This window comes from Strix uralensis, chromosome 2 (genome assembly GCF_047716275.1).
Source record: "Strix uralensis isolate ZFMK-TIS-50842 chromosome 2, bStrUra1, whole genome shotgun sequence".
In the NCBI taxonomy this organism is placed as follows: domain Eukaryota; kingdom Metazoa; phylum Chordata; class Aves; order Strigiformes; family Strigidae; genus Strix; species Strix uralensis.
The window spans coordinates 18,683,439-18,699,145 of NC_133973.1; the positions used below are offsets into that span (position 1 = coordinate 18,683,439).

At 42.5% G+C, this 15,707-nt stretch overlaps 1 protein-coding gene across 5 annotated transcripts in view; it reads left to right on the forward strand.

Annotated features, from left to right (window-relative positions):
* The window catches only part of CRYBG3 (crystallin beta-gamma domain containing 3), a 91,937-nt gene extending 76,817 nt beyond the window's left edge, over positions 1-15,120 (forward strand). For all 5 annotated transcript variants that reach the window (XM_074857028.1, XM_074857037.1, XM_074857046.1 and 2 more), the window contains 5 exons: positions 4,850-4,989; positions 8,386-8,509; positions 10,778-10,936; positions 11,538-11,697; positions 13,151-15,120. In XM_074857028.1, the coding sequence (XP_074713129.1) occupies positions 4,850-4,989; positions 8,386-8,509; positions 10,778-10,936; positions 11,538-11,697; positions 13,151-13,239 (672 nt within the window). In that variant the 3' untranslated portion in view covers positions 13,240-15,120. The remainder of the gene's footprint in view (positions 1-4,849; positions 4,990-8,385; positions 8,510-10,777; positions 10,937-11,537; positions 11,698-13,150) is intronic.
* Positions 15,121-15,707: the final 587 nt, after the last annotated feature.

Genomic DNA, 15,707 nt, shown 5'->3' on the forward strand with positions numbered 1-15,707 from the left:
CAGGTTTCCATGCCCGCATTGCCAAGGCTTTGCCTTTTGTATTGCCATGAATTCATGAAAAGGAAAGCGTGGGCCACCTGCCTGGCGGCGAGAGAGCAGGTGAAGTCAGCTGGGCCATTTATAGGACCATGGTTGCTTACTGGGGCAGTTGTCCAGCGTTTGTGTAATCTTTTGGGATAGAGACCCTTACAAGATGTTCTTACAATGGGGAGTTCAGCTCTAGTGTAGCCTTTTCTCAGGCATGTTGTTTTGTCACACTCCCTGTAATATGTGGTGTGACTTACATGGACAAGAGTATCCAGGATTGTTGCAGTAAGCAATTAGTTTTCCTTCTAAAATATTAACTTCATTTCTAAAGCTAAACCAGACTCATAGTTTCTAAAAACAAAAATGAGATCTGGGTTGTAAGTTGTGCAATACTTTTCTTTTTTTTTTTTTTTCCTCTTTCTTTTTCCTTTGAGTCGTTCCTTATTCTTGGTCTGATGGGTTGTGATGATTCCTGTATTTCTATATAGATTGTCTTTTCTTAAGTTAAATACAGGTGTTAACTAATCTGCCCAGCATTCTTGTGAGGCAAATAATAAAATCTGATACAGAAATTAATTGGTGTTTCCCAGGGCCAGGCAATGAGTCGTTTTGTGTAGCTGGGACTGGACCGTGGGCGTTACTGTCGTCCAGCACCATGTTCCTCTCCCTCAGCCAGGCATCCTGCCCACACCAAAGGGAGTGGCCAGGCAAGCACAGCTTCAGTAAAGGCAGTTGTAAAGGATGAGTTAGCCAAGACTGAAGAGTAAAGATTTTTCCAAGGATGTTGTAATACAGCTGTGGAGCCTCCTCTAGTTAAGGCTCTGGCAAATGCTGTTTGGATAACAACAGGTCAGCGGGGACACAAAGTGGGGAAATGTACCAACCCTTGCCATGCCTAGGTACAGTCGTGCTTTAGTCCAGCCCTGTGGATTTCTTTCTTTGGCTTTACTAGGTTTTCCCATCAAAGTTTGCAAAATCTAAGTTTGCAAAAAAAGGTGCAAGGAAAAAGATGTTCTGGGGTGAGCCCTTCCCAAAAGGGCTTTATTAGTAATAATTTTCACGCAATTCGTAATGAAAACTTATCTGTATGTTATCCATAGCTAAAACTATACTTGTTTTTATTATAAGCATGTGTGCAAATTCACTTGTGCACTTGGTTTTCAGTGGTAGCACCTTTTGGTTAGCTGCCTTGTGTCTGTACGCTAGGGCTTTTCAGTGGGTCAAGCGGGTTTGCACTGCAATCAAAAGGCATTTGAAAGGAAGTTTATCTTGCACTGATCTTTGGTATCAAACGCGTCAGGCATGCGTTGCATTTTTTTCTGAACCGGTAAAGTATAAAATTCTGTTCTGAATTGTGAATAGTTTGTGGTGTCCAGCTTCTCGCTGTTAGAGGCAGAAGTCATTGAGGAGAAAGTCTGAGCTGAGTTGAACTGTGCAAGAGATTTTTAGTGTATTGATTTCCATTTCAGCCTCTGAAATCACACCATGGGGAGGAAAAAAAGCTGTGTCATTTTCATGGCATTGCCTGCTGTGTTAGCCACAGGCTACCACACCTGTTAAGCAAAGAATATCACTGCATTTAACGGGTCACAAGGCTGCTTATATCTTGAAATACTGTGTAAATAAAGCCTTCCTTAATCACCGGCCTCTTGAAGTAGTAAATCTCTTCAAGTTTCTCCCTGGACACTGGCATTATAAACCAGGATGAGCAAAACCTCTTGAAACTTTATTGGTGCTGGTTTAAGCAAGGCAGTTAGTTCCTTAGCACACAAAGATCAGGTTAAGTAATTCTTTAGTGCTTTCTCATTCTTGCAGTTGGCAAGCTTTCCCCAAAGGATGGCATTTCAGGTATTTTCCTTGAAATAACTATGCAAGGAAGCTAAGGTAATCCTGACCTAGACAGGGCAATGACTTGACTGCTGTGGGTAAATGTAGATGTCACCTTTCAAAATCAGGGACTGGGGTCTATCTAAAGCAGTGCCACAATCTGAGGTTGTCCCCTCTTGTATTCTCTGCCTGGTTGCCCTTCCTCTGGCTCTCGGAGAGCCCAGTTCCTCCCTGGCCTGTCAGAATTGAGCCTTGGTAAAGAAAGCTGATCCTGTCAGTCTCACACTTACCTATCGGTGATGACTGTTCAGCCTGAAAATGGGTGAAGGTGCACCTCAGCATTCTGCAAGGAAGGGTGGGAGCAAGATGCCTCTATAGTAAGCGTAACAGCATAGCCTCAAAACCTTGTTTTTTACTGTTGGTAGTTTCCATGGAGCTATGAAAACAAAATCAGAGAAAAAAGCCAGGCCAAATCACTGCTGCCAGCTGTTGGTGTAAAACGGTGTATAGAAAGTGAGTAATCAGCTCATTGCTCTATATATGGTTATGGAAATATGAGCTTCAGTGCTTGAGACAGCAGCATGTTTGCTTTTTCTGTGCTTCACGTCTGTTCCAGCGGAGTCCTTCTGAGGTCTCGCTGCGAAGGTGGTATCAGTCCTTGTGATCGGTTGTGTGTGTCTGTCATAGATGCAATGTCTGCTGCGTGCTGGGACTCTGCACAACCGGACAGGGCTTTCTCAGGCCCACTGAGTTCAAACAGTCTCAACCACGTGAGAGCTAGAGTCATTTTATTTGACTTCACCAATTTGCTGTTCTGATTCTTGGTATATAAATGGATATGCTGGATCAGATGATGGGTCCATCTAGTAGAGTATCCCTGTCTCTTAACATATTGCATATTGCAACAGCAGGATGGATTTTAGGCTTTGGTAACAATGTCTAACAACAAGGATGCCAAATGGCCTTTCCCATGCTTACTAATGCACTTGTGAAAATTTTCCCTGTTGGACCGGTTCTGGACATGGCTTCTGCTTTCCACTCAGGTGAAAGCCAGTGCCAAGGGAGTAGGCTCTTGCAAACTGGAGTGTGATGATGTTGCCTTGCTGAGCAAAGCAATCTGAGAAGTAGCTGCCTGCACTAGGTATGCTGGCCTAGATTTCAAAGCAAGCCTTTAGACACACACCATAAATTTCACCCACCTCATCCAGCAGAAAGCAGGTGGGAAGAACTGACATTCTAAATTAAAAACGTTATGGGTTTTAATCTCTTTCTGTTTTGTAACGTTAATTTTTTTAGGAGTGCAGTGGACTTTAAAAATCTGTCCGGGTGGATGATCCCAGGCTCTTCTTTAAATGTCTCAGCAAACTCCCTGTCCATGCAGTGTTGCATGACTTACATTGTCCCTGCACTGGTTGGCAGAGGAAAGCAATTTCTCTGAGGCAGGATTTGAACAACCGGCTACATACCAAGTGCACTGAGTCAGTGCCAGTAAATTCGTAAGTCCTGAATCAGCACTGAGCTCTTCAGAGACACTTCACTACACTCCATGTGCCTCTGCAAACATGAAAGTTAAATGCTCTTAATTACTCAGTGCCTGTGTCAACTTTAATGCAAGATTTTGTTTCATTCATTTCACCTGAGGCCATGTCTTCGCTGCAAAAGAAATCCTACCTTTTGCCTGGGCCAGCTATCTCAGGGTAACATCTCCTAAGAACAAGATGACTTCCCTGGAGAGGCTGCCAATTGAAGCAGTTATTCAGACTTATTCCCTCTTCCTTCACCAGCTGTATCAAGATATAAATTACAAGTGGTTATGATTTTGGTTACGATACTTCCTTTATGGTTTTAGGTTTAAAATGCTGAAAAATTGTACAGGTGTTCCATGTACTAAGGCACAGACTTTGTGTATTTGAAATCTGTTCCCTCTGTGCTTTTCTGCTGATCTTACAGCTGTACCATATATTTGTGCAAACTGATCTTTTCATTTGCTTTTATAGGCCATCTCTCAACTGTAGAAAAGGACATTAAATGAAAACTGTTTCAATTCTACATGAAATTGAAGGGGTTATTAGTTATGCTATTTCTTTAAGATTGTTAGAAGAAAACCAGGAATGTTCTGACATTTTTAACCTTCTACAGTTTTTGGTAGATCCCTGAGGTTTTTCCAATGAACCAGTGCTAATCAAAGTCTATAGACTTGTGATTTGCCTCACTACTTTCGATGCAACCTGCAGATCACTGTCCTGGTTTAACCAGGATAGGGTTAAGTTTCCCCAGCAGTGGGGGGAGCTCTAGCCGGGTTATTCAGATACCATGCGGACGTCACATCCTGGCAGGTCACATTTTCCTGGTGCGCTCGTGGTTTTGTACATCGTGCTTCAAACTGCTGTATTTGCTAGCTATTTTGCTCTGTTCATTGCTATCACTATTACTGTTATTGTTATTGTTGTTGTTGGTTGTGTTGCTATTGCACTGTTGTATTAAACCTTTCCTTATTTCAGTCTCGGGGCTTTGTATTTCACTCCCTTTGTGGGGGAGGGGCAGCGGCCGCGTGGTCTCAGACCCCGGCGGGGGCTAAACCACCACAATCACCCTGAAAACTGCTGCTGTAACCTGTTCCATCAATAAATAAATAAACTGGATTTATGAAAAGGAGTCAAGGCCCTGATGGTATGAATTGGATCAAAAAGAGATTTTGCAAACAGAGGCCTCTGCATCTCAAAGCAGCTCACTGTATCTGGCCTGTGTCAGTGGGGCACCATACTCTGATGACAAGGCCCCTGATAAATGCAGTATGTTTCAGCTCTGTGTGCTTTGTTGGTGGATGTACGTTTTTTTTCCTTGCTCTTACATTTGCTGAGGGAGCATGATCTAACCCAAAAGCATGTGGAAATTAAACTGAGGTGGGCAGATGTGTGCATCATGCCTAACAACTGAAGTTAAGACTATTCCTAGTAAAACTTTGCTTTTTTTTTTTTATCTCCTTCCCTTCCAGGTTTTTGCTGAGCCCTCCATCAGTCTGTTTGCTCTAGAATGCTGCAAGGGCAGAGAGCTGCACTTCAGTGAACCCATCAATTCTGTTTTGAACGAGGACCTTCATTTTTACACTCAGTCTGTATGGGTGAGAAGTGGATTGTAAGTATGGAATAAATATTCTTGTCAGTTTTGCATTATAGGAGCTAGTACTGAGCATGTCTTTTCTCCTGATTACTGCCTTTTTTCATAAGATGTGTTTTACATTCTAACTTTCATTTTGAGACAATATAAAATCCTAAAATGCGGCTGAATGCTAGACCCACATTTTGTATCAGGACCCAAAATGAACAAAAACTCTGGGCAGAGGGTGTATTTCCCGCTGTAAGAATCGTCCTTTTATCCCTATACAGTAACGAACAATAGAGCCTGTTGTTCAAGCCCAGAACCAAAAGTAAATAAATTTTGATTGCTGACTTACAAAGACAGGTAGAGTAAACTTGGACTGCCTTTATTAACTGGCTGTAAAATACCAACTATAAACTGCAGTGATTTAACTTAACCCACTGTGGTGGTTCAGTGAAGTTCGACGTGCTGATCGGCTGCCAAAGAGACAGCAACTTCTGAGAGAAGCTCGGGACAGATCTGACAGCTGGAACAGTAATTTGCTTCTGTTATTAGTTTAACCCCCCCTCCATGAGTGTGAATACACACCCAGGGTCTTCTGTGAAAACCATTTTACATCTGCAGAAGTGACCTTCTAACCTCTTCCGTATTTCCCCCTTTCACCTTTTGGAGAAACTCCCAAGTATTCTGGCTTGGTCAGGTTTTCAGCCTCCACATCCACAGCAGCAACAAATAACTTGCAGAGTCTTGTCTGGCAACTGAGACTGACTGGAAACTGCTGTTCTTCTAATGTGACACACATTTCCTGTGCTTATTTTTAACCTTTTCCCCACCTTTTTCACATAGACAAGGCTCTAATTTTCTTGAGAGATCTTGCGGGATGACACAAAACCACACAAAATTTGAACTAATTGGGCAAGGAATTAGTGTACACTGTTCATGGCTTAGGTCTAGCTGTTGTGATTCTTATGATGAATCAAGTCTGTTACCACCTAGAAGTCAAAACCCCTCTGTGGATATTTGTGATGACACTGCTGAACGCTCCTGAATTTTCGAGGTTGGTACAAAGGCTAAGCCTAACGTAGCTGATGCTCCAGAGCACCTTGGACTGTTTTCTTTCAGGAATTTCACACAAGTGTTTTCTTGAAAGGTTGGTTAAGGATTGAACCTCCGTTTCTTTAAGAGCAGCCAGTAGCTGTTGACTTTAGCTGCAGGCCCATAGTGAATATAAGCTTCCCCACAGAGCTTTGCTAATTCACTATAAACTCTAGTCTCTAACATCTGTGCCACTTTCATCCTGAACCCTTGCTGAAAATATAGAGCGGTCATCTGCAGCTGTTGTCTTGTGGTGCCCCGGGTGAGAGGGGCCGGCAGCTGCGATTGGAGGCTGAGAACAGTATACGTGCATTCCCTGTGCTCTGTGCTAGTTTCAAGGAGGAAGGGCCTTCTTTGAGAGGAACACCTGACTTATTTCTGGTGGGAGTGCAAACCTTCATGCCTCTGTGGAGGTGTTAGAGTCTAAAGTGTGTCCTGGTGGGGAAAGTCTCTTTATGAACTTTCCCTGCCCTCTCATCAGGGGCGTGGAACTGGAATGAAATCACTTTGCCGATGCAGTTGGCTGTAAAGGAAGGGGGATGGCTTTGGGACCACACAGTAGAAAAGCATGGGAGAGTGAGTGCAACAGCCCAGCCCCTTCTCTGTCTTCCCGTTCATTTCTCAGTATCCAAGCCAGGTTAGCTGCTTCCCTGTCTCTGGGAAGGGCCAGGGCAGAATGGTTGGGCTTTCTCTGAGCTCCTGCTGATGCTCCCTAGAAACCAGATCTCCACAGCCCATCCCCATCCCACACTGCAGATAGGCAGCCTAAAGGTTGAGGGTAGCAGGTGATTGTGAGATGTCCTAGAGGGTTCGTTTTCCTTATCTGTGATCAAGAGTTCAGGAACCTCCAAATTGGAGGTTTTTCAGCTCCTTGCCCCAAAGCCTACTGTCAGCTTCAGACAAATAACAAAGATTTAGGTAAATATTTCGATGGCATCTTGCTGCCAGGCTTGGTTACACGGATCCTTCCAGAGCCAGCTGACCACCTCAGTGAGAAATGGCACAAGCCTGGACTGTAGCTCGGCCAAGGGGGCTGAGGGCTGAGGTACTCCAAGCGTGGGAAGGATGGCACAGCAGAGGCTGCTGGTCTACGTGAGAGCCGAGATGAGTTTTGTCTGTGTCACTGAATGCTGGAAGCCTAACTTGGCTTAACATGGTCATTACTGTAACAGTCTTTCCCCTCTCGGTTTCCTATAAATGTCTGCTTTGAAACTGCATTTAAATGAGACTGTTCAGTGCCCCGAGAACAACGTTAACTGTGAATTCTCAGGGACTCGACGGAAAGCATCGCAAGAAAAAAGTCAGGAATGTCTTAGGAGTGTAAGGAACAGACAGGGGTGGTCAGGCTTCTCCAAATACCTGTTAGTCAGGAGGTATGGGACTTAATTTGAAGAAATGGTGATAAGCCTCATTACGAGGCAGTTCACAGTTGGCACACTTTAGCCTCCGTGGAGGCCTGAGCAAGGCTGGCTGTCGGTTTCTCCAAATTACATGCAGTGGGGAAAAGTAAATTACAGGTGCTGTGAGCACCGTTTGTGGATGTTTTCTCACTGGCTTAGAGAGCAGCCATCCCTCGTGTTCTTGACAGCTGACCTGTAAAACAGGTAAGTGTATTTGCTTTGTGTTCAGATGAGTTAATGAGTCAAGCATTTAGGATTCACTGTCTGCACAACAGTGTCCTATTGATATAAACAAAACCAATCTGTGATCCTGAGGCTGCCTTTGTCAGCAACAACACAGTATTTACTGAGCAGATGCCTACATAACAAGAGACTTGTATGTGCCACTGGTGCTTTAACTCTGTGTTAATAAAGGATTCAGCTGTATCCATGGCTCAGATATATTCACTATAGGGAAGTCTGTTACAGCAACGTATAGGTTTTGGAGTAAATATTTTGTATGTGTTTTCAGAGAATTAGAATAGCTATAAAAAACTTTAAGTGTAACAAAAGAAAACATTGGACAAGATCCTCTCATAATTAATCTGTACAACCAGGCACCTAGTGTGGCTTCCTTGTTTCCTACTGAAACCTGCATTATTCCCCTCTGGGTTCATGCAGAGGTTCTCATATTTGGGGGAAAAAATTGGGGGTGGAGGGTGGTGAGTGGAGTTTGCAAGTTTCAGGCAGGCAAATGGAAAACAGGTCATAATTTAGACAGAAAACAGTTAAACCACTGAAGTGGATGGCGTTTTGGGGCACGGTAATAGAGGTTTGATACTAGCACTGCTGTGGAGAGGTTTGGGGGCTTTGAAGAGCATAGTCCTGAGCACAAGCCTGTAGTTTCATTTAGCTGTGGTTAACGTGTGGTCTTTCATGTTCTGTTTTCTATATCCAGGTGGATTGCATACGAGGGATGTAATTTTTTAGGAAAGCAGATTCTGCTGGAGCCAGGTGAGATTTCAAACTGGAATGAACACAGTGGCTGGAAAGTAATTGGCTCCCTTCGTCCTATGAAGCAGGTACTGTAAGACTGTATGAGGACAATATTTTTCTTTTTGGACAGGGATTAGTACACCAGTATCAGCTCTACCACTAGGTATAACAGTGTGCATTGTACTTCTTAAATCATGCCAAATGATGACAGCCAGAAGGACCTACTGGAAGATTACTGAAGCAGAAAATTCCTCTAGTGGCAGTTACTGAGATCTATATTAGGCTTCTAAAGGGAAATAATTCCTAGTTTCTAGGAGCCAAGTTTTGGTTTTCCGAATGGCTCATTAGCATGTTCTGTATATGCTCTATTTTTACACTTTTGCCATGTAACAATAATAATGAGAAAACCAATTCTACATTGGTTTGTTTCATAATTAACACAAATGGAAGCAAAAGCAAATTTTATTGTGCAGTAGCCTGGATTTCCAAAAGAAGCAAAGCTTATGCAGTCCAGGTTTCCCCTCTCTGCCTCACCCCAAGTAATGCCAATTGCAATCTCATTCAAAGATTCAGGTCTCAAAACCACAAAGTTCTTAGGAGCTCTGTGAAAGGTAAATAGAGAAGCAAGACTGAGATAAATGCCCCTCACTCAAGGAAAAGCAGGTACAATTCTGCTTCTGTGCCTTTCCACATCAGGTCATCAGTGACACACATAAGCTCCAAACCAGCGAAAGCAGATGTTGCTGCATGCCCAGCCACCCAGCGGTGGGAGGGCAACGCCCGGGCAGAGGAAAGAACAGGGGAGACTGGCAGGGAACGTGAGCAGTAACTCCACTGGAAAAGAGGTTTTGTTAGCTCTGCTGCTCACAGAACAACTTGTTTCCACTTCATGACAAATGCTGCTTTATTTTTAAACATCAGATTCAACTGGGGAAGTGTCACAGTGAACAGAAATAATCTTTAGCATTAGTTATGCATTATCTGCCCCACCTCCCTGAAAAGTAAAGGAGTTAGGGGTTTGGTTTTTTTCCTCCCAATGATTTGTTATTCCAAGAAGTTACAGTTCCTTGAAATTCTTTGGAAGTGGTAACTACCAAAGGATCCCATTTTGGCTCTGTTTTTGCAAATAATAATAATGAAAATTATTTGTGCTGATCTTAAAAACAGAATTCTCTCTTCAGCCAGCAGTCTGAAGAGCTTTTGTATTTCATGGCATCCTTTTTCACACTGCCACAGTAAGTAGTGTTATAAGTCCTACACCAGCTTCTGAGGTTTGTGTGATTATTTTTTTTATGTGGCATCTGGTGTTTGTGTGACCTTTTTTTTTCCTTGGTTTTGGTTTAAACCTTGCAAACTGAGGGCTTCCTTGAGTTTATGCAGTTAGCTACCTGTGCTTGACACTTCTGTGGGCATATGGTCATTTTTCTGAGACTGGAGTAATACTACAAACCTGCACCAGTTCATTTGTCTTCTCTCTGGCTCCATTACAGATTACAAAAACAGTAAAGTCTGCCAGTGCAAGAGATAGTGCAAGAAAAAGCAAACCATTTGAAACTCATGCAAAATGAGACACAAAAATTTTGCTGTGACCATAAAACAATCCCTTCCTTGTAAAGAATAACTATACACTATACTAGTACACATTAGTTTATGGATGCTTGGTGGGGGAGAGGCTTTTTTGTCTGTACCTTAGGGTGTGTTGTAATATGGAAAAAAAGGAGATTCAAAGCTCCCGGAAAAAAAACTATGCTTGAGTTGGCGTTCCAGCAGAGCTACCCATTATAACTCGCTGATCTCTATTTGTGCCAAAATCAGTAAGTAACAGAGCAAAAGCTCAACCTCTACAAAATCTCCTTATTTCTTGAGTAAACTGAGTAAACAGTGATGCCAAGCCAGTACCCTGATTTCCATGTCCGTTCAAAAGCAGTGGTGTAACTTTTTTGCCATGCATTCCAGTTAATGGGAGCTGAAGTTGCTGGGTATGTAACTCAGTAAGTTTTGTGTCCTGAGAATAAAAAGTTTGTGGATTACAGCCCCTTTACTGACCTTGGAATGAGGGAAACGTGCTGAACTAGAGATATTTGTATATCCCAGGAATTAGTTCTATAGACATAAATACATTTTTTTAAAAAGACCTATTTGCCATTGTTGCTTACAGCTGTCTATCTGCCTGTGAAAAACACTGCTGCTTTACATGCACATTTGTTTCCAACAAAAAAATTATTGAACACCCTCATCTGAAACTGGAAATGGCACATATACTTTAGAAAACTGATATAAGATGGAGGGGAGGCATTCTCACATCAACTTTCTTAATTTCTGTGTTCTAACTGTCTTCCTTCCCACTATTTCAGCCAGCAGTGTGCCTCAGAGTGAAGAACAGAGCCCAAGGTAAATATTTGACAGTTGCTGGAAGCCTAGCAGATATAAGAGCAACGTCAGTGTGCACGTCTCCATACAATGGCAAGAATACCCAGATCTGGCACTACTGTCGTGGACTCTTCAAATCCAAGGTGAGTTTCAGGAAGCTGGAGGTGGGCGGACTCTGTCACCCGCTCTCCTCTCACCTTCGCTTCCTGCTTTTACCGTAGGCTAGTGTTAACACCCAGATAGCTTTTGGCCTCTCCCATGCGTCTTAAACCAAAACTCTTACAACCTACATCCTCCTCCTTTGTATAGACCGATGAAGTCTGTCTGCTTTGGCAAGTTGGACTACTTTTTGCATCTGTCTAATGGGACTGATTGTTCCTGGAAGTAGAAACCTGGTTTTGTCTAAAGTCACAAGTTTAAGTTCATTACCTCTAAAGAGTTAAGAGTTTCTCTGAAAAGTAGTATGTGAAGAAAGTAAGTGATTTTGAATTAATTCTGCCCTTGGTAGTCTGTTTTTAATATAAAAAGATAATTATTTAACATAAGAAACACCTGAAGGAGAAGACCACCCCCTTTGATAAGCAGCTGGTCAGCTGCTGAATAATCTGTTCCTAGCTTGCCTGCCAGGCTTGTTCCCAGCTCTGGCACAATGCCTGCAATATGCTCGGTGCCTGACACAAAAGTAAGTCAGACACAAAACCGAGGCTTTGTGGCCTGGATCTCATTTCTCTTCTTGTTTCCTAGGCTAACAATGCCTGTCTGGATGTCATTGGTGGTAGAGATGTGCCTGGGGCCAAAGTCGCGCTCTGGGCAGAACATGGGAAGGACAGGCAAAAGTGGAGGCTCAATGAGGATGGAACCATCAGTTCATACCTCAGCGAACAACTGGTGCTTGATATTAAAGGTATTTTGATAAACAAACTACTAAAACCTCACATGTTCTAAGTGCATTTTTGATTGAAGTTAATTGCCATATTCCAGCTCTTTTTGTACTTATGGTTAAATACTGAATCCTGTCTTTCCTGTTAAGTGTATGTCCACTTGCTTGACAGCGGGACAAGAAAGAAAAGGGCAGGCGGGAACCTTACACTTCTGATCTCAGATCAAGTCATCGATTCAACCTGAGGGAGTTCAGTAGGGCTGATGGCAAGAAATGCAAGTTACAGAAGACAAAATGGTGAAGAAAAAGTAACCATGGAATAGATATGACTCAAAGAGAAAAGTGCTCACTCCTAATTTTTTCAGGCTGGTTAAAATTGGCATTGCTCAAGTCCTGCCCCTTCTAATTATCCATCATGGCAGAACTACCTCACGGGAGAATGCCTGTTCCTCGCACGCACGTAATTTGTTCAAGCCCTGCTGCTGGCCTCTAGGGTTTTATCCCAAGGGGAAGGACGTGGGGCCGGGACTGCAGTGGCTGGTTGCAAGGCTGGGGGTCTGTCACCTTCTGAGGGTGACAGCCTAACGCCCCTGCAGGGCTTCCAGACCAGGGTGAGGGCACGTGCCCCAGGTGAAGTCACCAGCCTTTTCAGTGAATGTCCTGCTGGCCGACCTCTGCAGCTCATCTGACCTCTGCAGCTCAAACTTGCTGATAATTAATTCTCAGCCCTGTGATGTTGAAATAATAGAGCATTCCTGGCTTCCAGAACTAAGGAGTTTAATCACCATGACTAATTCATAGTTACTACAAAGCCATTAAATGCAACTTGTGATACTGATGGCAACTCTTAAGAGTACCAGAGAGCTGTGCTGCCTCAGTTACTGCAAAATATAATGTTGAAGGCTGGGGGGGCAAGATACCTCTTGATAGCTCTTTAGAGCATTTATTTCTTTCTTTTAGTGGATTTTTATTTATGATATAATGATAAAAAATGTACTGTCATTTCTCTGCTACATGTATTCAAAGGAGAGAAACATTATTTTAAGGACTTCTTAAGGTTGTGGCTGAAATGGATATGCCACACCAAGTAATCTCACATGTATCTGTGAGTCTGTGTATTTCTACTATAGCTATGTGTGCCTTAAAAATCCAGACACACAGCGGGACCTCAGTATCTGCCAAAAGCAAAATCTCTTTAGAGGTGTCATTTCTGAGCACAAAGGTACCTTTGAGGAGTGAGGTTTGTGGTTTACTCTGCTTCCTAACTCACAGAGCTCCTCAGGGCCTAAGCTGATGGGTGACAGTTTGGAGGAGAGAAACATACAGAGGCAGAGAGGGGGAGACACCAGCCCCCTACCTCATGGAATTTCTGTTTTTCGGCTACTTTTCCTACTTAGTCACACTTCTTAAAAGATTATGCATAGACTTTTCTGAGCATTTCTTTCTAAAGTTTCTCCTTCATTATTTTGTTTTTAAGGAGGAAATTATTATGACAAGAATCACATCATTATGAATCAGCCAATAGATGACAAACATTCACAAAAATGGGATATTGAAATATTGTGAGTAAAACCCACCGCACAGATGGACCTTGTGTGGGTTATTAACACCCAAAGGGGAAAAAACCCCAAACTACTGAAGTCACACACCACTGGAACCTGGAGCAGCAACTTCTACTTTCCTTCATACCAAGCACCAGTTGGTGCTAAAACAACTAAATTTTGCACAAACGTGGAAGATGGGAGGTTGATCTGATGTTTTTCTGCAGGGACACTGATTCTTTAAAGGCCGCTCCTATGAAAGTCACTATTACTCTTCATCTGAAGTATTAAAAGTAAATGCAAAAGACTAGACTTAAGTTTTGCAGGGTATGAACTGCAAGAGATAATATGGGAAAGGCTCTTTAGAAATGCTGTCTTTACCTTCCTCTCAAACTGAGGGAAGCCCACTGAAGAATGAATGCACTGATGAGCTTGAAAGAGGTTGAGTTGGACTTTATGTCCCAAGTGAAGCTGTTCAGGCTTCAAGCAATCCCAAAGCTCAAACCATGTATCTTGCTACAATGCAATTTATTCATGAAGACAACTTTGAACAGAAATTGCCAGCTCAGCCTGTGAAGAGGCAACAGAGAAAGCCCCACTTGGCCCTCCTCCTCTTACTGGTAGGCCTCTGTCTGCCATTGTTTTAACAGTGCTGAATTTCCAGAATCAGGAACTGGTTTTGCTGACCCCTGGCCTCTTTCCAACCCATGACATCATGAGTTACCACTGAAGATCACCTTTAACATGGAGCCATACGTGCATGTATCAAAAGAGGAGAAGTGGTCCTGGGTCAGGCTAGACTTCCACAAGGGCTAGCTGCATTTAGAGCAGTCGTGATTTTAACTCTAGCTGTACTTTGCTTTGCTGTATATAGATTAATTTAATACAATGTAATTTGGTCATGCCACCATGTCTTCCTTCAGAAAATACTTCACCCTAGTCTGTATTTTCAAAGGTGCTAGCAGCCTGCATTTCAATGCTTGCTTAATGTTAAAAGCACAGCATAACTGCATGTTAACCCTGCTGTGGCTCATCAACAACGTGCACATCTTAGCCCAAAGGACGAGGACTGGTCCAGACCTTGGCATGCCTGTGCTTTCCTCGGTTGCAGCACTGTGCAACCAGCCTACTAGCTCTCACTTGAGCCAGACAGAGCCCAACACCTTACTGGAGTGCAGTTCTTGCAGGCTTGAAAAGCGTGTTCCTCGCTCAACACTGACAAATACGAAGGAACCGCAGAGAGTTGTAGGGCTGTGAACACCTGGCATGGAAGAGAAGTCCCTTAGATCCCTGGTAACTTCATTTCAGCGGCACTAAATTAGTCATCTACTTCACTGAAAAGGTAGTATTTTTTTTCCTTATTTGTATATTCAGGGTATGTATTTCTATAACTATTTAAAGAGTTTAGGTTAGCTAAAGACAGATATTTTAGTTTCCAAAAGCTGTAACTATTCCAGTTGTGCATTCAAACAGGATTCATCCCCAAACAAATAAAACCCTAAGTTTGCCACAGAAATAAAATAATGGATGTCTATTTTTGTATGAAATAGAGTTCTATATAGTACTATTTAAAAACGAACAAACTATCTACTTGCACTTACTATTTTACATTTTAAAATTATCGTAAATCTGCTGTTTAAGTAACAGATCTTCAAATGTATGTATATATTTTTCCAACTAAAGTACCTGTTCAGGTTTTTTTATGTAAGTCAGTATATCAAGTGTTCTGCATGTGACTTGCTTTCCGTATGAAATTTTTAAAGCCTGTGTACCAAGAATGACTAAACCATATTTGGTGTGTCAGTGTTACATAACAAAGCAAAGCAGGCTTTTGTACTCAAGAGATCTTGAATGTAAAATGCAAAGCATGTATATTTTAATTGTATAAAACTTTTTTTAGGAGGAACATTTTGGTAGCTCGTTTCTTTTTAAACAAACTAAATACAACAATAGTTTTTAGCAGCTGTCAAGCACACTCCTGTAAAATACTTCCTTTCAAATGAACAAAAAAGGGGTAAGTACATTGAATCTGTGACTGCTGTTACAGTAGTTTGCATATTAAACATTGATGTTCAAGTATTAAAATAACTGCAGGACTCCCATCAAAACCCACTCAAGTGAGCATTGAAGATACAGATTCCAGTTACAGCTTTGGGTTACTTTCATATGAAATTGGTGCTGGGGGAGGTAGAGGTTAAAGAGTATTGTTTGTTTATGCCAGCAGTGGCAGCATCTGAGAGGAAAGGGGTTTGGGAAACAATATACACAGCTTTTACTGAGAAGCTTTTGTTCTCTTGGGGCAAACAAACAGAACAAACAGGTTTTCTGGCTGGCAAACTTTACAAATGAGAAAACAAGTTACTGCTTTTTGCCCAAGGTCCTGGAGCGTGTTCTATGTGTACCTTTAGATGTCCTCCCCATCCAGGGATACATCCAGAGGAAAGGGGAGAGCACAGCGCTGGTGGTGTTACTGGGAGAGACTTCATCCATCCA